At 36.1% G+C, this 25209-nt stretch overlaps 1 protein-coding gene and 1 pseudogene across 1 annotated transcript; one reads left to right on the top strand and one right to left on the bottom strand.

The window, feature by feature from the left end:
• The first annotated feature begins 6588 nt into the window (after positions 1 to 6588).
• LOC120205502 lies at positions 6589 to 22311 on the top strand. The gene is made up of 24 exons (XM_039205353.1): positions 6589 to 6784; positions 6916 to 7025; positions 7793 to 7958; positions 8071 to 8171; positions 8681 to 8753; positions 8847 to 8982; positions 9103 to 9263; positions 9367 to 9491; positions 9571 to 9670; positions 14089 to 14185; positions 14359 to 14410; positions 14666 to 14767; positions 14857 to 15003; positions 15076 to 15238; positions 15333 to 15575; positions 15657 to 15811; positions 16697 to 16825; positions 17360 to 17477; positions 17586 to 17781; positions 17972 to 18083; positions 18161 to 18315; positions 18849 to 20280; positions 20577 to 20771; positions 21395 to 22311. The coding sequence occupies exons 1-24, from the start codon at positions 6649 to 6651 to the stop codon at positions 21869 to 21871; spliced, it is 4881 nt and encodes a 1626-aa protein (XP_039061284.1). The 5' UTR covers positions 6589 to 6648; the 3' UTR covers positions 21872 to 22311.
• A 545-nt stretch (positions 22312 to 22856) lies between these two features.
• Positions 22857 to 24767, bottom strand: LOC120205501 (annotated as a pseudogene).
• Between the last annotated feature and the right edge of the window lie 442 nt (positions 24768 to 25209).

Here is a 25209-nt window from a genome sequence, read left to right as displayed (position 1 = left end):
GCAGGATTAAGAGCCCCAAGTTATCCTCTCAGCATGGAAACCATATATTTTAGAAAACCGAACTTCTGCGCTTTCATAAACTCAGCATGGAAATTCTCAGATGATATACTTTGTTCACACCTGGCACTCTTGAATATAGGGCCAAAATTTGCTTCTGTCGAAATTTTACGGCAAAATTGGTCCAAGGGCTAATTATTAGCCTAATACAACACAAAATAAATTATTTGGGAATTTACTGCATTTGTTACAGTGGTTTGAAATTTGTCTCGTTGACGTGATAAATTTCAATAAAATATATTTTTTATTAAAAAAATTTACTTCGATGTGATAAATTATAATAGTAAAAAGATATTTTATTGAAATTTGTCACGTCGTCACGTTGATAAGACGAGTTTGAATAAAAAATTATTATTTAAATAAATTTATTACGTCGACGTGATAAATTTGTTTTACACTAACATTTATTATAGATTATAAAATAAATTTTGAAATGACCTATTGGACCAATTAATTTTTTCACTTGACTTAATGGGCCAATTAATTTTTCCACGTGTCGTAATGGGCAAAAATATATATATATTACAGTGTATAGTTTGTGGATTTGTTAGACGGAGAGTTGGGTTACTCGTACCAAAGATTAGGCATTGATAGTAGGTTCTTTTTGCCCAATAGGGCAAAGAGAAAATATTTACTACAATAGGATATGCAAAAGTTTATTTTGCATCTAAGACAATTGCTATAGTACTCATGGAATTGTTCTCTTGAGGTGACGAGTTTTCTTGGAAAAAATATTTTATTTGTTATGTTCATATTTAATTATTTTTCTTAGAACTTGTCATGTCGAGGTGACGAGCTTTATTAAAGTAATATTTTTTTGGATTTGATTTTTTTAAATTTAAAAAAATAATGGAACTTGTCACCTCGACATTATGAGTTCTTTTAAGTAGTCATTTGTAGCCGTTAGTCAATAATAGAATTTTGAATTTATGGAACTCGTCACGCCCACATGACGAGTTCAAATGGTCATTTTGATAAATTTTCAATATAAATAGGAGTGGGGTGAGTTGATAGAGTTTATATGAGAATTAAATCATGCATTTGTCGGAAGAATATTGTAAAAAAAATTGAATGGTCTATTTCTATCTGATTACTCTGACTTCGACGATTTGAATTAAAGCTCGCCTTCAGATAATGAGTGGGTAAAAGAGGCAATAAAGTCGATACCTGATCAACACAATAGGAGAAGGAAACTTGAAAAAGTGAATAAGGAGATGAAAATCGAGAAGAAGAAGAAGAAGAAGTAGAAGAAGTAGAAGAAGAAGAAGAAGAAGAAGAAGAAGAAGAAGAATAAGAAGAATACAAAAAGAAAAATGAAGACGTACCAATCCAACACAACTCACGACTTATAGAGAGAAATGAAAAAAATAGTGTAAAAATTGGGAGGAAAAAGAAGAGGAAAAATTATTTTTTATGTTGAGAAAATGTTTTAAATATATGTATGAATTTGTGTTTAGTTAAAATTTATTTATGAATAGTTTACAATTATATATGAAAAGTTAAAAAATAAAGATGAGTAATGATATTTGTGAACTATCCAAAAAAGGTATAACAAACAATATGAGAATATAATTGCGAAGGTTTTATCGACCCAATCGATATTTTGGAAGATGTGGACAGTGCTTTCTATTATAACCTTCACCTCTGCAGTGACGAAAAAACTTTGACAGTCTTTGCTCTCATTGAGAATCATCCACATCAATATGAATTCGACTAGATTCAGGACAACCGTTTAACTTCCTTCGTAATTATGATTTGGCAACCGTTTTTTAGAAATTGTTGATGGCCAATAAGCATCGTTTGAAAGATACTTAAACTCATAATTGTATATGTTGCATATAGTATGCATGTTATAACAATCATCATCATAAGAGTATGGGCCTACATTAACATGCATACATACAGTAATAACGGGGCGCATGAGTATCTAAAAGCTTGAAATCGACCACAATCACATCATCTTCTATTGAGATTACCTGTGTACATGGTAGAATTTTGACTCTCATGTGGTCGAACAAGTGCTTGGACATTGTAATTAAAATCGAGTCTGACAAAATTATGAACAAACATTGATGTTGTATGTGTGATTTTTGTCAATTGCCTTCTCCAAATCTAGAGCCCAATTTCTACCATCATTTATCGTTGCCTCTATTTGTGCACCTTTGTCTGCCTAAACTTTACTAATCTGAAGTAAGTCACCAGGACAATACTTGCTACCAGAAGATGTCTCGTTCCTTTAAGCACTGATTTGATATATTCGACAAGATTGGTTGTTATATGATCGTAACGTCGTCACTGATCATCATATGCATGTGGCTATCTTTCCCGATGTATTTTAGATGCAAAGTTATAAACATCTTCTCCATATTTCCTTAGATTTTCCAACTTTGCACAAATGTTCGATTGTTGTAAAGCATATCCTAAAAAAAAGTTGGATTTAAGAATAATAATAAATGAAAAACATAAATGAGACAAAAATCATGAATGGAAAAAAAATTACTATTGTTGATAATCTCTTTTTTGATCTTCCTGCTCTTAAACATCGTCATAACATTGAAAGTAATACGATGTATGTAATATGTCAGATATGCATGGGGAGGTGACCATTCACTTCTCAGTCTATAAATCATGGCTAACAACATGGCAACACAAATTTGAGAGAGAGAAATTCCATGTTTCCTTTGACTCATTTTAAACAATGACAAAGACAATGGGGAAAATGTTTCTATCACCAGCTTGTGCAACAACAATCATCAAGATGTGTTTGTATATGTCATACAGAAAAGTCCATCCACTTGAACCATTTGTTTGCAATAACAAAAACCTTCAATGGATGACTTGAAAGCCTAGAACAAGCCTCTGAAAACTCTCTTCCCTGGGATAACTTGTCCACCAAACGTGGTTGCAGGATGAATATAAGATCGAACAATGATTCCAGGGATGAAAAATTCCATTGCGTGTAAGATACCAATCACTTTACAGTAGTGCATAGTTTTTTTTTCGCCATCCAGGACTTGTAGTAAGACGGAATATAACCAAATGTATTCCGGATTGATGTAATTATCATTGAAACTGAGATCCTTGGATTTTTATCCACCAAAAGCTTGACGTATGAATATATGATGTCAGAATATAAGTGTTTGGATCTTGTGTCAATTGGCTTAATTTCCCACAACATCATTCGTTGTAAGTAAGAAACATATATCCTCCACTTACAACCAATATTGTGGTTTATGCACTTGACAAAATATGTCTTTCGATCAGACTCCACAACATGGAATTCTATATGAGATTTGATACAAAACTCCTTGACTTCTAGTTGGCCATCCTTTTTAGTTTCAAACTGGGATTAAACTATCAACTCCGTTTATATGTTGTCGGAGGTACCCCAATGGGCTGCACATATATCAAACATATCAGGAATCTCAGGATTCCTCATGGCATCATAGTTTATTTCATGCATTGCAACTAGATGATAATATTGAGATATTTGGGGTTGAGGCATTTGTTATTGAGTGGGTGTTGGTGAACGTGCCCAACCTCGCGAAGCATTTTGTAATACATGACCATGTGAAACCGTTGCCTCCCAAAAATCACCCTCAATATCAAAACCTTGTCCCTCTAAAGCAGCCTCGATGATATTAGAATCATCAATTATTGGTGTGTCATCGTCTATCATCATTGGAAAAAAAGTTTCATCATCATCGCTAAACTCATCAAGGCTTTCACTGAATCGCCTAACAAGGTTATAATCTATTTATGGTCCCACCTTTTTAGTGACGGGTGCAGTTGTTGATAAGTTAGGAAGATTTGCAACATTTGTCGTTTCATCATATATCTTGATCATTTGATTATTTGAAGATTGATACAGTCCAACCATCACAATAACATCGTCATCATCCTCAAGCTAGATAGCTTCGTATGTAAGTAAAGTCTCTGAAATTATGTGTCGATAATGTTGGGATTTTTGAAGCTCAATTTGATCAACCAAAAATTTGCACAATGGGTGAATTGGTAAAAAAAAATTAAGAAGTAAGGAGAATAAAAGATAGAAAAATTGGCACATCGATTTATTGTGGTTCGACTACTCAACTAAGTCTACCTTAACTCCTCACTAAGGATTTTCCAACAAATTCACTAATTTGTTATGTCTTTTTCAAGGACAAAGAGACAACATTTACAAGAGAAAAGAAGTGTAAACAAAGAAAACCTCTAAAAGGTAGGGTGTTTACAAAATAAAGCTCACAAGAATAAATTATTTACAATAGAATAGAATAAAGAGTGAAAAGCTCTTCTCTTGTGTTTGATTGCTTGGATAGGTGTTATAACCCTTCTTCAAGTGTCTTGAACTTGTATTTATATGTTAGACTGAGTTTGTGGTTGTTTCTAGCCGTTGGGAGTGATTTGGAGCCGTTGGGGATGTTTTTCTCTGCAAAATAAAATTGCCCAGTATATAGGGTATCGGTACTCCTATAGGGAGTATCGGTACTACCTTTGTTATTTTAAAATAAAACTAGCTGTTACTAGCTGTTGGGTCTGATGGTATCGATACTAAGCCTATGGTATCGATACTACTATGTAAAGTAGTATCGATACCTCTTTGGGCATCGATACCATTTTTGCATTCTGGAATTTAAGCAATGCTGGTAGTATCAATACTACTTAGTGAGTATCGATACTTCCCTTACCTAAGGTATCGGTACCATATGAACATTATCGATACTGTTCATGAATTATCGATACTGTAAGAACAATATCGGTATTTATTGTTCAGAAATGTATTTTGTGGTCAATTCCAAGTAAAATGGGCTTTGAATTATTTTTGAAAACTTTGAATAAATTCAATTCAAGTCCAAAAATATTTTGCCATAAATTGTTATATCAAAACATAGTTCAACAAATAACTTAAACATGAAATAGAAACTCCAAGTTTTCTTTCAAATTTCTACTTCATTTGGCGATGAGATACATATATAGGGAACATTATGTTTACGGGCTTGTGTGACGTAAACACAACACCATCATCAATTTGTATAATTTGTTAGCCAATGTGGGAAAAAAATTTGCTTGTGGTTCAATGAAGTTGTAAAAATTAGAAGTTTTGTGAAGATTCATATAACATTAGTCAATTTAAAATAAAAACGAGATATCATCAATGACCATTTAATGCACAATGACAAAAACTTTTCAGTGATATATCTCTTCATTTCAAGAACTTTTCAGTGAAGTATTATTCAACCAATTTAATATTTTTGACAAAAACTTTTCAGTGCCTAATAACTTCACTTAAGAAACTTTTCAGTGATGTATCACCTTATTTAAGAAGCTTTTCAGTGATATACAAGTTTATTACAGAGAAAAAGGTCTTTCTCTCATAGTCAATTTAATTCACACTGACTAAAACTTAAATGAACTCATTATCTTGATGTGACGAGTTTTCTTATTTTTTAAATTAAAAAAAAGTTCAAATAAAAATATTATTTTAATGGAACTAGTCATGTTGGGGTGACGAGTTCAAAAAAAAAACTAAATATGAACGTAACGAATAAAATATATATTTTCAAGGGAACTTATTACCTTAACGTGACAAGTTCCTTAAGTACTATAACAATTGTCGTATATCCTAAAATAAACTTCTACTCGTCCTATTGAGCTAAATATTTATACTATTTGCCCTATTGGGCCAAAAAACCTTGATAGCCACTATTGACGATGACCTATAAGGTTAGTCATTCGAGTATAAGAGAAGCTTGATGGTCAAGTAAAATGCATGTCGTGTTTAGTTTTTTAATTTTTGTGTCGAATATAAATAAAATTATTAAACATTTAAAAGTATTAAATAGGACAATAGGTTGTGAGTTTTCAAACCATATTGGCTTTTGAACAACCAAACCATCCATCCAACATGATCCAAAATTACCCACCTCTAATACCATAATTAACATCCTAATTGTCTTAATTACGTTTTCAAAGTTTAGGAAGGATATCTGAATTCAGACCACTTGATATTTCGAGTTTGACTAAAAAAAATTTCAGTTGAATGCGAGTCTTTTTTTGAGCTGAAACTGAATAAATTTCAAGTACAGATATTTCAACTTAATTCGGCCCATGTAATCTGAAAATGGGCTTAACAGAAGTATTACTACAGTGAAATTGAAACCGACATGAATCTTATAATGGGCAAATAAAGATTAGGCCCAAAATCTCGTGCCTCGATTAAGTCAAGCAACCAGTCAGAGCAGCCATTTTTTCTCTCTTCAACTTCCACAACATCCACAGCTTATTTTTGCTATTTTGATATTCTTTTCTTCAATTCTTTTTCACGAAACGAATTCACATAGAGAATTTTGCAATTTGCCTGCAATTCTCAACTTGCAGTTCAGATCGGATGCAGGGCTCCACTCTTTTCCCGATTTCTTTCATTTCCTGATCCTGATTTTGACCGTTTAGTTGATTTCTTTTTTTTTTTTTAAAGAGTTAGAAATTAAAGAGATAGAAATTCAGTTAGGTATTGATATATAGATATATTTAAATTTGTTTGTAAGGTGTGTGTGAGAGAGAGATAGAGAGAGTTGAAAAGAAGAAGAATCGATGGAGTGGACGACGTTGCAACACTTGGATCTACGCCATGTCACAAGAGGCATTCTCAAACCGTTGCAGCCGCACGCTGCAGCTTTTCATCCTACTCAGGCTCTTGTTTCTGCGGCAATCGGCACTTACATCATCGGTAATCCCGTCTAGTGTGCAACCTTTGTCAATATTTTTGTTCTTAGAATTTGGATAGGTTTTGGATTTATTTTTAAACTCTGAAGTTAAATCTGCTTTAAAAGAAGAAAAATGGATTTTTTGTTGTTGCAGAATTTGACGCATTAACTGGAAGTAAGTTAGCTACTATAGACATGGGTTCGCCAGTGGTTCGGATGGCATATTGTCCTACAAGTGGTCACTCTGTCATTGCTATTCTTGAGGTTGGTTCCGAGATTTTAATGTTAGCTTCGACCATTACCTCAAAAAAGTGGGATAAAAGAATGGTATTCAATTATCACTGTCATTAAATCAGTTGATGGAAATGGTAGAGCAAGCTAATATTGATATTAGTTCAGTTTTAAGACTTTTACTGCCATTATATGGGTTTCTTTACAAGTAATTCGGTATGAGGAATTAGTTTGAGTTTTACTTTTTTTGTTCCTAAGAATGTAGAGGCATTTTAAGGTAGGGGGTGCCCTTTTAGTGCGTGGCCTTGATCTTTTAGATATCTGACTAAGATTAATAATCTTTCATATGTTAAGATGGTTTAGAACTTGTCCATGTTTGTGGTGTATTCTAGGGGTCATATATTTTCATGCGGTTGTTCCAAAGTTTGAAAGAGTGAGGCCAAACAGTCAAATATAGATATATAGATTGTTGACCTATGAATTGGAAAGCAAACTTGTTTCTTTTCATTATTATAATATTATAATTAAGATCCCGGTGGCTTATTCTTGATGTTTTCCTCAAGGTCACTGCCACAACGGACTGTACCCCTCTTATTTACTTAAGCATTAAATTTCATTTTGAAGATGAAATATTCACATCCTCTGACATTTTGATTTAATGCATAATGACTATAAGCTCCTTCTGCTTTTACATGGAAGGGTCCCTCTTATTTTTTCCTTATAGTTCCCCTCTGTATGAAGTTTCCTTAAGCTAATCGACTAATCGTAACCTTTATTTTTCTTTTAATGTCATGTTGCAGGATTGTACAGTGCGTTCTTGTGACTTTGACGCTGAGCAAACATGTGTTTTACATTCACCAGAAAAGAAGACAGAACACATTTCATCTGAAACTGAAGTTCATCTTGCTTTGACACCTCTCCAACCTGTTGTATTTTTTGGTTTTCACAAGAGAATGAGTGTAACAGGTTAGTTTGCTCCATATGTTATCTGGCAGAATTTTTTTTGTATTTGCATCATCAAATTATTATGTTATGGGAGTTTAAGATGTTTCTAATATTTTTACTGTCATACATGAAGTTGTTGGGACTGTTGAAGGTGGAAGAGCACCTACAAAAATAAAGACAGACTTGAAGAAACCTGTTATGAATCTTGCCTGTCATCCTCGGCTTCCTGTTCTGGTACATTTTTCATTTTCCAGTGATAGGTTTTATTTTTATCATATTTATTATCTTTTGTTGCTTCTGATATGGTTGAAAAATAATTTATTTTTTTTGAGATATTTATTTGTCATCTTCATTATTATTATTATTATTTTTAAAGATATTTACAAGTAGTTAATAACTGTTAGAAGTTCTGGTACATGGGGATTTTCTAGGATAGAATTGAAACGTGAAATTTGAATCTGTTCTTGGTTTTTGGCTTGATCATTTAATGTACATGAGAAATATAATGTAGTAATGAAGTGATGATGCTGGACCTGCTTGTTTCATTTAGTTCTGACGGAATGATTGTTGGAATGGATCTTTTCTTCTTGGCTGGAATTGAATTCCCAAAAATTTAGTTAGTTCAGTTTTGCTAACAGTAATAAATCTGCTCAATATTCTAAAAATCTGTATAGCTTGCTATCATCTTATGTACTGAAAAGCTGTTTGTTTTCTGGCCCCCGTCACTTTTTGTAAAACAAAAGTACATAGCGTATGCAGAAGGTGTGATTCGGGCATACAACATTCATACATATGCCGTTCATTATACTTTACAACGTAAGTTGAGAAAAAATAATTTTTTTACTTTTTGTATTTGATTATATTTTTCATATTTAATTATCCTGTTGTTTTCCTGTTTGTTTCCTTCAGTTGATAATACCATTAAGCTTGTTGGTGCTGGTGCGTTTGCTTTTCATCCATCCCTGGAATGGATTTTTGTTGGTGATAGACGCGGTACACTTCTTGCCTGGGATGTATCAACAGAAAGACCTATTATGATTGGAATGTAAGGTTTTTTCTTTTATTTTTCGTTTTCATCAGTTGCCTTGTTTTCCTTATTTTCAAGCTTTTATAGTAGTAGAAGGCACTTCTTTCTTTGATGAGGTGTTCTGCTTTTTCCATGTAGTACACAGGTCGGTTCTCAGCCTATCACATCAATTGCTTGGCTCCCAATTTTGCGTTTACTCGTCATCCTTTCCAAGGATGGAACTTTACAAGTTTGGAAAACACGATTGGTAGTTAATCCAAATAAACCTCCGACGCAAGTAAATTTTTTTGAGCATGCTTGTAAGTACAACCACACTCTAGCAACGAAGGAGGCCAAGATGCATGCATATTTATCTTAAAATGGAAATCGCATACTCAAGAAATTTTGGTGTCTTCTTTGCAGCAATTGAATCACTGGACATCCCGCACATTCTGTCTCAGCAGGGTGGGGAAGCAGTTTATCCCTTGCCCCGTATCAGAGCTTTGGAAGTTCACCCAAAATTGAACTTAGCAGCTCTGCTTTTTGCAGTTAAGAGTGCTCACCTATGTCATTGCATTATAAATTATTTGTTAAGTTCTGATGTATAATATGCATTGTCTGTGATAGAATATGAGTGGTGGTGACAACTTGAAGAATAGGGCTGCTTACACTAGGGAAGGAAGGAAACAGCTCTTTGCAGTTTTGCAAAGTGCTAGGGGATCTTCAGGTAGGCGTTTAATTGATCATCTGTCTATACGTCCTTTTTGCATACGAAAAAAAATAATCTGTTTTAAAATAATTTATGCCAGTCTAATTTCTTAATATACCTGGATGTCAACTGTGAAGGTTCCTAAGGTATATTATAGGAACACTCTCTTTCAATATCCTCATTGAGATGATTGAAGCAGAACTGAATGTTTTGTTCTTTTGGGTACTGCTTTTACTGAACCTGTGTTCATCTTATCTTGATTCTTGAGAAAATTGCTATGTTTTTATGTTGAAATTGTGGAAATTGAAAACAGTACTTTCTTTGATTAATGACAATTCTTGAATTTGATCGAGTTACTTCCATTCCCAGGAAATATCGTAATTTACACATGTCCTTTATCTCAAACTCAGTGTTCAACAATCTTTTCAACTTGTCAATCTCACACACATCATCACCAGTTGTAACAATATCATCTATGTACACAATCAGAATAACATGTTTGTTACCAGGTGCTATCTTCACAAGGAGTGTATGATCAGTCTAACATTGCTTGTAACCATCATTAAGAATTACCTTTGTTAATCATTCAAACCAAGCACTTGGGGATTGTTTAAGGCCATAGAGAGCCTTTTGCAGTTTGCAAACCTCTGAGTCTTTGAGTCTGTTTTCAAACTAGGAGAAAGCCCATATACACATCTTCTAGCCTCCCATTTAGAAAGGCATTTTGCAGTTTGCAATCCTTGTTAATAGCCAGACTAAGAAGAACTCGCACGGTATTGAGTTTAGCTACTGGCGCAAACTTCTCTTTATAGTCAATTCCATGGGTTTGAGTAAAGCCTTGGCCACAAGCTTGGCTTTGTACCTCTCAACGCTGCCATCCGAGTTGTGCTTCGTAGTAAATACCCATTTACAACCAACAAGTTTCTTCCCTTTTTGTAGATTTACCATGATCATCCTCGTGCCATTTTTCTCTAGAGCTCCAAGTTAATCTTCAACTGACCTTTTCCATTTCGAATCCTGTAAAGCCTCCTCTGTAGTTGCTTGTATTTGCAACTTGTCTAAGTTAGCTGTAAAAGCTTTAAAAGAAGGTATTAATCTCTCATTGGCAACGAATCTTTGCATCAGATGTTTAGTACATTGCCTAACACCCTTCCTTTTAGGAATAGGCAAATCATCAAAATTTTGTTCATTAAGCAACCTGACTGCGTGTCAACTCTCGGCAAACACTAGACTGTAAAATAGCCTCTGGAACAGGTTTTGGGCGTTGTGTATAGAATCGAAAGGTCTCGATTGGTGTTTGAGTATTTGGTGGATTTGAAGAAGGTGAAGGACTAATAGGGGACATGACAATAGGAGTAGGTACAGAAATAGGACTTGAAAAATTGTTTGGGAAAGAAGTTAACACATGTTTCGAATGTACCACAGGCAAAATAGAAGGGTATAACAGGTCATCAAAGAACAGAGAAGGTTGTAATCCATTCATACTTTTCCCCTGGATTGCAGCCACAAGGAAAAAAGAAACCTGTTCAAGAAATGAAATATCCATAGAAAAAGGTTTTGTGAGAATGAGAATATCATTTGTAACCCTTCTTAAGAGAAGAATACCCCAGACAAAAAAAGACATTTGTGAGACCAGGGATCCAATGTGGAACGTATAGGATTTGCGTTTCGAACAAAGACGGTACAACCAAATACTCACAAAGGAAGAGTGGAGGGCATAGGTTTAAAAGAAGGATAATTTGATAAGAAAACATCCCGAAGAGTTTGAAAATTTAAGACCTTACTAGGCATTCGATTAATTAAATATGTGGCAGTCAAAGGAGCCTCACCCCAGAAATGTTTAGGAACATTTCTAGAAAAAAGTAATGCACGAGTTACCTTTAACAAATACCTTTTTTTTTCTCTTGGCAACCCCGTTTTGTTGAGGAGTATCAACACAAGAAGTAATTTGTATTATGCCTCTCTCTCGGAATAAATCGCCAAGGTGTTTGCAAAATACTCTCCCCCGTTATCGGATTGTAGGATTGTAGGATTTGAATTTGAGTTTGAAATTTAGTTTCAACCATAGCATAAAAACTTCTAAAAAGATGGGCAGTTTCAGATTTGTCTTTCATCAAGTAAGTCCAAGTAGTCCTACTATGATCATCAATGAAGGTGATAAACCAATGACAACCATTAATATTTTTGACCTTCGAGGGCTCCAAATGTTGCTATGGATTAATGCAAAAGGTTTAGAAGGTTTATATAATGGTGGATAAGAGCTTTTGGTGTGTTTAGCCAATTTACATATGGAGAAGTAAAAGGAACTAGGCTTTTTATTCCTGAATAATTGTGAAAACAATATGGCCAAATAGTGGAAGCTAGGATGTCCTAGCCGATAATGCCATAACATCACATCATTTTTTTTTGATAAGACCATAGCATCACATCATCAGTTTTTTCTATGGGAAAAAAACAAATGAAAGAAGAAAAACCACTTGGAGTAGGTGAAGGTTGTTGAGGGAGAGGAACATACAGCCCATTCGACAGTCCAGCATTGCCAATCGTCTTCCCCGAGTCCGTTGCTTGCAAAGTACAAATATGATCAGTAAATGTAGCAATACAATTCAACTTTAGATAATTTACTGATGGATAGGAGATTGCACGATAAGTTCGGAACATAAAGAACATTCTGCATAATTATGTCCTTATTTATAGAAACAAATCCACTTCCTACAATTTCAGACAAGGAACCGTCTGCTGTTCGAATAGATGACGATTGTGGGGAAACCAAAACTCACAAATAAGATCTCGATTGCTAGTCATATGATCAGAAGCCCTAGAGTCAACTATCCAATTTGGTGCATTCTTTGCAGCGTGAAGAGCAGAAGAAGAGGTGCTGCCATTTGGAGAATCACAGACAGCAAGATTTGTATTCGGAGAAATTGCCCAAACAACCGTTGGAGATCATCAATTTGTTGTTTGGTAAAGTTGTTGGTCATGTCACTGTTGGCTATATTAGAGTGAGTCTCCTTGGACAATCTGCTGGAAGAAGATTCCAATCCAATGGTTTGCCATGAAGCTTCCAACATTGATCTTGGACATGACCTGTTCGCTTGCAGTAATCACGACATGGTTTTCCTTTATGGTTTCAATTTGTAGAGGATGAATGAGTGAGCAAGGCTGATCCACCAACAGCAGCAACAGTATCAAGTATCAATGTTCGCCTACTTTCTTCCCTTCGAACCTCAGAGAAAGCTTCACAAATGGAAGGAAGAGGCTTTGTGGCAAGAATCCTGCCACAAACAACATCCAAGTCGTTAATTGAAAGATCCTTGGCTGAGCAGTGATCATTTTGTAAAGGGTGCATCATTGGTAGTTTCCCAATCATTAGCATCATAGAGATCAAGCTGCTGTCAGAGACGAGTAAGTACTGTAATAAAGAGCGACAGTCATCGCTTCTTGTTTGAATCCCAAAACTTTCAGAAACATTATCTGAACTAGAATAGGTTTCACGTATTGCACACCAAATGTCATGAGCAATAGCATAAAGGAGAAAATTCTCCCCAACAGCTGGTGCTATGGAATTGATCAGCCAGGACATGACCACCCCATTTTGCGCACCCATTTGTCACAGCCTGGTGCAAGAGTGGTGGGTTGTTAAATCTTGTCGGAAATATACCCAATCTTCCCTTTTCCAGTAATGAAAAGTTTTATTGACTGACCATTGTAGATGATTATGGCCCAGTAATTTGTGCCATGTGACAGCCGAATTCAGGGATTCGAAACATCATCAGAACCAAAAGTTGGTTCTGTGATTAAGTGGACATCATTTAAAGAAGAATTGGTCATCACTAGGTTTTTAGAAACCAGAACCTAAGCTGATACCACGTGGAAACTGAAAACAGATTTTTTTCCAGTATTTTCTCATTAATTACAGTATACAAAGTTAGTCTTTTATAGACTAGAGTTTTACCCTGCTACGGTGCCTAACAACTATACAAATATTTGAAATTTAAATCAGAGATAAAATCAATCTAATTTAAACTAACAAATAACAAATTAACTAAGTGTATCCACAACTCACAGAAATGTTGTGTACATTTTCTTTATCGCTAAAAATAAGTACAACTGTCTATGCCTTTTCATGCTTCTCTCTCTACATTATGTTATATTTTGGGTAAATCACTATGAATATTCTTTGCTGTGATATCCTGTATTACCTGGAGTCTTCATTTTTCCTCAAGTATCCATATGAGACACCTATATACTATACATGTTTGGACATGTTTATGAGGGTATGATCCTCCATATATACTGAAAGAATTATAAAATATTTAGCATGCCTGTGTCGGGACATCTCCCTTTCTCACACTCACCTCTTTAATCTTTGTAACATAGGTGATATCCTGCTTAACCTTTTGATTATATTTGCTGAAAGTGGATATCATGTGCAGCTTCTGCCTTAAAGGAGAAGCTTTCATCCATGGGCGCCTCCGGAATTTTGGCTGATCATCAGCTTAAAGCAGAACTGGAAGAGCGACATATTAAGGGGTAAGTTTTTTCAAGCAAAAATACTGCTTTTGTAGTACAGTTAAGAGTTTGAATTTAAAATCTGGATTTGCAGATATTTTTACATTCATATGATTCAATTTGGTGATACAATGTTGGAATTATTATGTAATCGTGTATCATTGTTGACCATTTATATATAAACTTCATGGCAGCCAAAGTGATCTTACAATTTCAGATATTGCACGGAAGGCATTTCTGTATAGTGTATGCTCCTTTGAACTTCATTCATTTCAGATTAAATACGACATAATGTCAAAATCCATCCTTAACGTTTGCCTGAATGCCCCTATTATTTCTTTAAAGCACTTTAGCCCTCAACATTTGATTTTTGGTCAAACATTAAGGGTGAATTTTGGGGTTATGCCTTATTCATTTTATATATTAATTTTTACAATATATGTCAATGTCAACCCTGAACTGTTTGATTTACTTTACTGGTTACCTTCTCAACTTTTGCAGCATTTCTTGGAAGGTCATGCTAAAACTGCCCCAATATCTAGGCTGCCTCTCATTACTATTGTGGATCCTAAAAATCAACTGAAGGACATTCCTGTTTGCCAGGTACTTTGCTTTGTGATATTGATAATGTATCAATATTTATTTGGCTTCTGTTTGATATTTGATTGACATGTCTTACTTTTTATTGGCAGCCATTTCATTTGGAGCTCAATTTCTTCAATAAGGAGAACCGAGTTCTTCATTACCCTGTCAGGGCTTTTTATGTAGATGGTGTGAACCTCATGGCTTATAATCTTTCTTCTGGTGGAGATAGTATTTACAAGAAACTTTTCGCATCGGTAAATGCTTGAAAAGATGTATTTTTAGTGCTATGACAAGGCTTTGGATCTTAACAATATGCTTTCTTTCAGATCCCAGGAAATGTAGAATATTACCCTAAACGTATGGTTTATGGTAAGAAGCGGCATCTATTTCTCATTGTTTATGAGTTTAGTGGCACTACAAATGAAGTAGTTCTCTATTGGGAAAATACTGATATAAAGTTGGCTAACAGCAAAGGAAACACTGTCAAAGGTATGTGCGTCAAAGTATGTTTGTTTACATAAATGTTCTCTTACTATATATGTCTCTACTATTTATTTATGATATTTTTGTTTTCAATTTGTAGGTTGCGATGCAGCATTTATTGGCCCCAATGAAAATCAGTTTGCTATTCTTGATGAAGATAAGTCTGGACTGGCTCTGTATGTTCTTCCAGGAGTGGCTTTACAAGAAGCTGGTGATAAAAATGGTGCAGTTGAACCAAATCTTTTACCTGATCAACCTGTGGAAGCAAACACTAATTCTATCCAGGGTCCTATGCCATTTTTGTTTGAAACTGAAATCGACCGAATATTTTCCACTCCTATAGGTGCTCGTGCTTATATGATCCTCATATTAGATGTCACCATTTGTAACATATAATACCGACCAGTATCTTCTGTGATTTCAGAGTCCACTTTGATGTTTGCTTGTAATGGGAAGCAAATTGGCTTGGCAAAGTTAGTTCAAAGTTACGTTCATCCTTCTTCTGATGGCCACTATATATCAACAAAAACAGAGGGGAAAAAGTTTATAAGGTTAAAAGCAAATGAGATTGTGCTTCAGGTGAGTAATTCAACTTTAAGGATGATTTTCAGGTGTTTATTTCATGAAAACCTTTTAAATAATATATATATATATTACTTTAAATCTTTGACTGGACCAGTGTCACGGGTTAACCAGGTACCTACTCAGTTGGATAAAGACTAAATTTTTTTCTAATGATAAATATTATTACATTCGTAGTTTTTTCTTTTCACACTTCTATATAATCTTTAAACAAAACAACTAAAAACTACTATTTAAGGATCGAACACGAAATTAGTAGTTTTGTATACAGATCCTTTACTACTATACCTGTGATCATTTGTTGAATCAATTTTATAGATTTTTTTTTTGCATAATTGTTTTCTTTCACCTATGTTGTGGATGTGGCAAAGTATGTATGTACGTATAAAGAATCTAAAAGCAAAAATGGTTCTAATTTGTTAACCGAATTTTCCTGTTGCAGTCTCACCTGTCCACTTTGTATGGTTCCTCTACAAAGTTTCAAAGGCCCTTGCCTTTTCTGTTTTTTAATTCTTCACTTAATTTTAATGGAATCTTAATATACTTTTAGCATGTTTATCACGCCAGATCCATGAAAGATTTGTTAACTGAATTTCTTCTTGTCTAAGGTCTCAACACTACTATCTTTACCCATATTGTTGATGAAATTTAATAGCATCGGTGGCTGATATCTCTTGAATCATCAATTCAACTGCTTATGAAATACATGCATTTCTGCAAAAGGAATTGCATTAGTTTCTTGGAACTTAATACATATGTATATGCACATACCCAAGATAATACATATCTGTTATACTTTTATCTATTTATACCTTTATGTCTGTGCCTACTTGAATAATATGGGTTTGGATTTTTAAGTGCTTTATTTTCCAATATCTGCAGGTGCATTGGCAGGAAACTCCTAGAGGCTATGTTGCAGGAGTATTAACTACTCACAGGGTGCTTATGGTTTCAGCAGATCTTGATGTACTTGCAAGCAGTTCCTTGAAATTTGACAAAGGAAATCCTTCAATATCCTAAATATGTAGTGCAGCATAAATCTTGGCACAAGATAAACACGTGCATACATGATTTCACGTACTTGTGTAAAAATTAACTATGTCCAAGGATGTTTATAAAAGTATATGCATGTTCTAGTCCTTTTGTTGTTCTGCATGATAGCAACTGACGATATCTTTTTTCTCTTGTGGTACTAACTGAGAGTCAATTTCATGAATCAGTGTCCTCTTTCCTTGACTCCCATGGGAATGATACTTACTTCCACTTGCTGTGTTATTTTTCTTTTTGTTTTGTATTATTTTCTTTTCTCCTTTTGCTCCTTTGTACCATTTTCCCCATGGAATTACTCTTGTTTTACCCCAGCCAAATACATTTTTCCAGGACTTGACCAAATAAATTCAACCTCCTTTATGCATCAAGGAAAGATTTTTTTATCAACAATATGTGGTTAGTCTTTTATATATTTACATGCATCGTTGTACAAATACATGCATGCCATGTATCTAGTCAAGATGAATAAATTTGTTTTACTTTAATCAAATGCACTTCAGATCCGTTTTGTGGGTTGGACCTGCACTTCTTTTTTCTACTGCAACTGCAGTTTGTATTTTAGGATGGGATGGGAAAGTGAGGACTGTGCTCTCCATTAGCATGCCAAATGCAGGTTTGCATTTTTGTTCCCAATTGTTTTTACACCATTGTATGGTATCAAATGCAACTTTCTGTTGCATATTATTTTGTAGAGTTATCGTGATGATCTTCTATTCTGCAGCTCTGCTTGGGGCTCTAAATGATCGGCTGTTGCTAGCTAACCCAACAGATATAAATCCTAGACAAAAGAAGGGTGTTGAGATTAAGAGCTGCCTTGTTGGGCTTCTTGAACCTCTTCTTATTGGTTTTTCTACCATGCAACAAAACTTTGAGCAGAAACTTGACCTTTCTGAAATCCTTTACCAAATAACATCAAGGTTTTACTATCCGTTTGTGTATTTTCTGTGTGTGTTTGCCTAATGTTACTCAGATGATTGAAATTTTGCTCATGTTTGATTAGTAAAATGTAGCATTTTTTTATCATTTTTATCTTTTCTTTAGCCATAACAATGCGGATTAATTCATGAAACTTGGCATCTGACTTTAGATTTTTTACCCTTTTTTAAGGTTTGACAGCTTACGTATCACTCCTCGATCTCTTGATATTCTAGCTAGAGGTCCTCCTGTTTGTGGTGATCTGGCAGTATCACTATCCCAAGCAGGTCCGCAGTTCACTCAGGTAGAGGAACATTTATGTTTTATGTTTACATTCCATTACCCTTTTACTTTTGGTTCTGAACTTACTATAAAACATAGGTGCTGCGGGGACAATATGCAATTAAAGCACTTCGTTTTTCTACTGCTTTATCTGTACTGAAGGATGAGTTTGTGCGTTCTAGAGATTATCCAAAATGTCCACCAACCTCTCATTTGTTCCACCAGTTCCGCCAATTGGGATATGCCTGCATCAAGTAAGTAATCACAGCCATTGACTATAATCTGTCTCTGATGTGTTTCTTGGTTTTATAAACGACTTTAATGAGCTAGTCAATAATATTATTTTTCAATAGTTGAGTAGATAGCAGACTCTGTGAATATGTTGGCTACTTTTCAGAAGATTAAATCTGTGAATTTATACTGATTGTTTGCAGTATGTACTGAATCTGAATTAGTATTCATACAAATTTTCCTCTTGTATAATTTTTAGACATATGACAGGTTTTGCTGTGGTTGTATACCGCTAGTGCCTATTGGATCTTTATTTTAAAGTTATCTGTGCCTTTTATGTTCTTTATCGAAGGTTCAAAACATATAAAATAATGTCACGCATTTTAATTTAAGCACCTGTATTTAGAATTATCATTGTGATATCATGTAACTTAATGAAGAGCATTACATAGGAATCTGCTGAATTTCTAACCATTAACATTGTTATGCCTTACACTGAACTGTCATTGTACGGTTCCATTTTTTGCTTTGATGAGACTCAAATTTTAAACTGCAGGTATGGTCAGTTTGACAGTGCCAAGGAAACTTTTGAAGTCATAGCAGACTATGAAAGCATGCTAGACCTGTTTCTATGCCACCTTAACCCCAGTGCAATGCGGCGTCTTGCTCAGAGGCTCGAGGAAGAAGGTGCTGATTCAGAACTGAGGCGATATTGTGAAAGAATTTTACGAGTCCGCTCAAGCGGTTGGACACAAGGAATATTTGCCAACTTTGCTGCTGAAAGTATGGTGCCCAAGGGACTTGAATGGGGTGGTGGAAACTGGGAAATCAAGACCCCTACGAACTTAAAGAGTATACCTCAATGGGAGCTTGCTGCAGAAGTTATGCCATACATGAAGACTGATGATGGTGCCATTCCATCGATTATCACAGATCATATTGGTGTTTACCTTGGTTCAATCAAAGGAAGAGGGAACATTGTTAAAGTAAAGGAAGGTAGCTTGGTTATACCTGCAGTAGGTGACAGTAAGCCAAATGGAGCAGGCACTTCTATTCCTGAATCTGCAGATAGTTATAAGGGATTTCCGGTTGTTGAAACCAAGGCTGGTTCATTGATGGGTTTGGAAACTTTAATCAAACCAAATCAAAGTTCCACTGCTACTGACGAACAGGCTAAAGCTGCAGAAGAATTTAAGAAAACAATGTATGGCACAGCTGATGATGGTAGCAGCAGTGATGAGGAAGGAGTATCAAAAACTAAGAAGTTGCAGATCAGGATACGAGACAAGCCAACTTCAGGTGCGGTGGATGTCAATAAGATTAAAGAAGCAACCAAGCGACTTGGTGATGGCTTGGGCTTACCTATAGCCAGGACAAAATCATTGACTGGCATTTCTCAGGATCTTGGTCAGAGTCAACAGCAGCCTTATCCTGCTACCAGTACTTCTGTGACTAATCCTACAGTGTCTGCTGCTGGAGATCTCTTCGGCACTGACTCATGGGTACAACCTGCATTGGCATCACAATCAGCTCCAGCAACCAAAGGTGTGGGGACTGCTGCTGGGCCTATACCGGAAGACTTTTTCCAGAACACAATACCATCCCTCCAGGTTGCAGCTTCTTTGCCTAATCCTGGAACATATCATTCAAAGTTGGACCAAACTTCTCAAAAGGTTGAAGCTGGTGGAAAGGTACCACCTGCCCATGTAACTGCACCTGCAGCTGATATTGGTCTCCCTGCTGGTGGTGTTCCACCTCAGTTTGCTGAACAACCAATTCCTCCCGAGTCTTTTGCACTTCCTGATGGTGGTGTTCCTCCTCAATACACAGCTGCACCTGCTGGCATGCCACAGCCTCAAGTTCAGCCTTCTCAGATGCCTTTATCCACACAGCCTCTGGACCTTAGTGCTCTTGGAGTTCCAATCCCTCCCGAATCTGGAAAACCTACTTCCTCTGAACCTGCTCCAGCATCCGTGCGCCCTGGACAGGTGAATATGTACATTATGTTATTTTTTTTCACTTTTCCTTTTCGTTTCTGATTGTAGGATGAACTAGTATCTTGTACTTGATACATGGCTGTTTGTGCCCAATAACTTCAAGTTGCCTTTTTGCCAAAAAAATCATTTCTAAAGTATTTGAAAATTGGAATAAAGGTTCTAACTGATTTGGTTTTGTACTAATAATCTGTCCTTGTGAATTGGCAGCTTACTACTTCCATTCTCTGGAGATTTGTTTATTACACCGCCACCTTTATTCTTCCATTTACTGTATTCTCTTTTGATAGGTTCCACGTGGGGCGGCAGCTGCCATATGTTTTAAGACTGGACTTGCTCACCTTGAGCAGAATCAACTTTCAGATTCATTATCCTGTTTTGATGAAGCTTTTCTAGCACTGGCTAAGGATAACTCTCGTGGAGCTGATATTAAAGCTCAAGCTACCATCTGTGCTCAATACAAGATAGCTGTAACCCTTCTTCAGGTACATCATTGTTTTCCAGGCACCAAATGAATTAGAACTTGAGTCAAGCATCTGAGGAAAAATAACTAGCATTTTTCTTTTAGATTTAGTTGTGACTGGAGACATAAAATGGATTGTTGATGTTTTACGATTTTCAAATATTAGGTCCAATGTTCTCTCTTCTGTGGGCTATCTTGATTCTGTCCTTCAGCATTTCACATGCAGATAGCATTATTGGGATCTTGTTTAGGTTTTTGTTGTTTCTAACAATTTAGTGTTTCTCATCAGTTTGACTCCATAGTTTCTGTATTGCATTCATGGTGCTAGATATCATATTATTGAACTTATATGTGATGTCTACGGAAGAAGAATGTACTTAGTCTGGGTACATGGACCATTATTCGTTATATACAATTCAGTTTTGATCTTTACAAGCCGAGTAGTTTATGCTGATTATTATACTTTGACGATTCATAAATTTATCAGTCAGTATCTGGAGGTTGTGTCCTATAGGCTAAGCTTACTAGTAGCATTTACTTTATGCCCATTTAATAGTCTCAAGCCTCAGCCTTTATGCTATAATTGGGAACATTAAATTGTTTTTCAACACTTGATATATATTGATTGCTTTGGTTGCCCTGCAGGAAATTCTGAGATTGCAGAAAGTTCAAGGCCCAAGAGCACTCAGCGCAAAAGATGAGATGGCTAGACTATCTAGACATCTGGGTTCTTTGCCTCTACAGGCCAAGCACCGAATAAATTGCATTCGCACTGCCATAAAACGAAATATGGATGTTCAGAACTATGCCTATGCGAAGCAGATGCTTGAACTTCTCCTGTCTAAGGCACCTACTGGTAAGCAAGAGGAATTGAGGAGCCTGATTGACATTTGTGTCCAGAGGGGTTTAACCAACAAATCCATTGATCCACTGGAGGATCCTTCTCAATTCTGTGCTGCCACTCTCAGCCGTCTGTCTACTATCGGATATGATGTTTGTGATCTTTGTGGGGCCAAATTTTCCGCACTCTCATCTCCTGGATGCATAATATGCGGTATGGGAAGTATTAAAAGATCAGACGCTCTTGGAGGGTCTGGCCCAGTTGCTTCTCCATTTGGTTGAGATCATACATTCCCATTTCTGTAATCTATAGGAATCTCTTGGAAGCCCATCCTTGATGTTGGGTTGGTTTTCTCCTATAGCCAGATGCCTCAGACACTGATCTTCCTTTTGAAAGTTGAGTCCCATCACCATTGAGAAACTAGCAGCGGAGACCAGGTATATGCATAATTGCACTTTTCGTTTGCTTGTATATGATTCCTTTTCCAACCCCTTGTTTCAGATCATCCTCACGCTCAGGCCCAGGCTCATTTGTTTGTTGTGCGGCTTGGGACCACTCTGTATTGTAATATAGGTATCAGTGATATTTTCATTAGTTAGGAACAAACCCCGGTTGTAATTTACCTTTGGCGATAGATATGCCACTTCCACGTCTTATAAACAAAATTTTGATTGGTGTTTTTATTTGAGATGACTGCAACTTTGCCTTTGTTTTTGTTCCATTGAAATTTTCAGTTGTGGCATCCTGATTTATCTCGTAGGCGTGGGGGATGTTTGGTAACTTTTAAACCAGTGGTGGTAGCTAAGCCAAGAGCCTATAGTGCGCGTGATGAAGTAGGGCAGGGAAACAATCTTATGGAATAAATGACTGTTCCGTTGACTAAAATCAAGTTTCACATTACCTGCCGTCTCGTCAATAAAATGCAGCTGGGCCACATTTACTGTATTATCAGTTAACTATACATATAAAGGAAGCGTTTGCCGCTATCCTACTGTCCATTCATCCCTTACCAAAAGAAATTAGAAAGAACCATTTCGTGAACTATTTCATGTTAAATTTTGCGTCAATTGGTCAACCTAAAACACAACCTCCTCCCAAGAAGCAACAACCAAATGTCTGTTCAAGTAAAACCAGATATTCTTCTCCACCTGCCCTTACATTTTTTTTTCTTTTACAGATGCTTACATAACATGTACTTTAACTGTGTCTATTAAGTATTAGTTCAGTATACAAATCTCACTAATCCCAAACCCATTAACTCTTTGCTGATAAAAATGATTCTCAACGGTGCAAAAGCAGTCTGAACTGAAATCGTAAGGCATTAGTTGCACAATCTGTGAAAGTGGCTCTTTCCCTTTTCTCTCCAAGCATTTCACTACTTCATTTCTCATTTCATTTGGCAGCTGCAGGCAAACCCAATCCAGTAACGATTCCAAATCCTTTGCAAAGTCCAGCAGATACCAATCCAGAAGCTTTGGAAGTATTAGCTTCTTGGTTCTCGACATCCCCACTGCCGCCTGCAGGTAGTCTCTCTTTGCTGTTTCCAACTCTTCTTCAACGTGAGCTGCCATGTATACTCTCACCTTCATTACAAAAACAGGCATTTCAGCACTTCAAAGCAAAACACAAAAACAATATGCATATATATTCATTCAGATAGAGGACAGATTAATTAACTATGCATGTTTCCGACCGTCCACAAAAGGAGATTGATTTCGAAGTGAACTTACAGCGGGAGATGACCAGCTTCCACATGCAAGAGCAAATGTAACCAAGGGTTCGGACCACTCAAGACCAAACATATTGCGTGCTTTCACCTCATCATTTTAGCTGCTTTAGGACAGGTCTTTAATAGAAAGAGAAAAGATATCAAAATCCAGTTATGCAATATAAATTTTTTAAAGCAAAATGAATTCAATCCCCTCCCCTGGAAAAGTATATGTAAAAGAAAGATCTTTTATACTTACAAATTTCAAATGGAAAGGCAGCCTTAATATAAAATGCTCAATGGTCATTGCATTTAGCAAGTGTCCTCCCACAATTATTGTAGCCTGTGGAAGCCATAAACATAGACAAATTTTAAGTGGAAGTGTCCAAAGCTGATGTCAACAATAAACTCATATAGCAACCATTATCTAAATTGGTTATGACTACTAAATGCATCCGTAAATGTATGCAACACGGAGCACAAGGAAAAAAAAATAGAATAATAACAAGAATATGAATGAAACACACCTTTTGCATTAGTGCTACAACTGTTCAGGAAACTCGGGAACCCCATGCTCCAAAATTGCCTAAAAAACACATTGCCTAAGAGTTATGCTCTTGATCCCGGAATGTAATAAATTTAATCAAAACTAACATCTTACATTCATCTACAGGAATTGTAAGTGTTTATCCAAAATGCAAGCTTCTGTTGGTGGCTGAGACCCTCTAAATCGACAGAGGCTAGCTTCCCAAGTAGAAACCTGAAACAATAATCGCATAGATAGGCTTTGAGTAGAAATGTCACATTAAGATATTCTGGAAGAGAAACCAACGCAAGAACTTACTTTAGTTTATGGATTAGAAACAGAGCATTCGTACTCCGGTTTAGTTCGATTGTTTTTGCTTCAATTGCACAAAGATGTTTATAGGGGCCATATCTCTATTTTCCAAATTGAACATATACCGTAAGGGTCTCGGAATTCACTCTCTCTAGATGAAGTATCAGATTCCACAGCTTTATATTTCAAGGTGCTCAACCTTGGCTAAATAAGCACCTTACAATATCCTCAGATATTTTGTTCGGTGTAAGATCGGCCTTCCAAAATTTTATCATCCGAAGAACTAGAAGGCTTCCTTGTGCACTTTCCTGGCTTGCTAATCTACCATCTAGCTGGACGGTCAAAAGAATCCACAATCATAAAACTGCAATGAAGTGAAGACAACTTTTCTTTTAACCAGAAATCAGTACATACCTGCACCTTAAGAGGATCCAGACATTGTCTGTTGATTCAAGCTTGGTTGGAAATCTCTTTACTGGAGACACAATGTTGGAAACTTTTTATCTGGGATTGTTTATCCTTCAAAGCATTGGCAAGTGATTGATTTTCTTTTCCTCTAACATCTCCAGAAGCAGAATTGGACTTTGCGGAAGCTTGTCTCCCATTTGTCAGCCTGCTAAAGCACGGTCCACATAGACTTCGAGCGCCAGTGTTTAGTGCTCCGAACCGGAGTCTGCTCGACGTGGATTCACTCGAATTCTCCACATTCCTCTTGGAAGATGCATAGACAGCTTCTTGATAAAGGCCTTGCCTAAACTCACTACTTGCTCTTCAAGCCTGACAACTTCCCCTGACAACTTCCTCTTCCAAAACAGCTACTTCAGCAAGCAACTCTAGTGTCTGAAAACCCTCGGACAATAAAAAACAATTCACAATCGAAACCGAAATTTACATAAAACTGTAAAAAAAAATTCCAATTTTCAAGTATTGAGCAATTCTTCCTCAAAGGTAGCATGCAATTTAAGTTAGGCTTACATATGGAGGTAGGTAAGGAGGAAGCCGAGGAAGTGCCCCTAAAGGTCTGGTAAAAGCTCTCTCCAAAGCTCTATGAACATTCTCTCATGTCTAAGCTT

The sequence above is a fragment of the Hibiscus syriacus genome, unplaced genomic scaffold (assembly GCF_006381635.1).
Source record: "Hibiscus syriacus cultivar Baekdansim isolate YM2019G1 unplaced genomic scaffold, ASM638163v2 tig00012493_pilon, whole genome shotgun sequence".
Classification (NCBI taxonomy): Eukaryota; Viridiplantae; Streptophyta; class Magnoliopsida; order Malvales; family Malvaceae; genus Hibiscus; species Hibiscus syriacus.
This window is presented reverse-complemented; position numbering and strand designations above follow the sequence as displayed.

What these genes read in the sequence shown, in the direction of transcription:
- LOC120205502 (XM_039205353.1), top strand. Translation starts at nt 6,649, where the DNA reads ATGGAGTGGACGACGTTGCAACACTTGGATCTACGCCATGTCACAAGA. An exon ending in ATCCTCGGCTTCCTGTTCTG is followed by an intron (nt 8,172 to 8,680) that starts GTACATTTTTCA and finishes GTAAAACAAAAG; the next exon opens with TACATAGCGTATGCAGAAGG. An exon ending in AAATTTTTTTGAGCATGCTT is followed by an intron (nt 9,264 to 9,366) that starts GTAAGTACAACC and finishes TCTTCTTTGCAG; the next exon opens with CAATTGAATCACTGGACATC.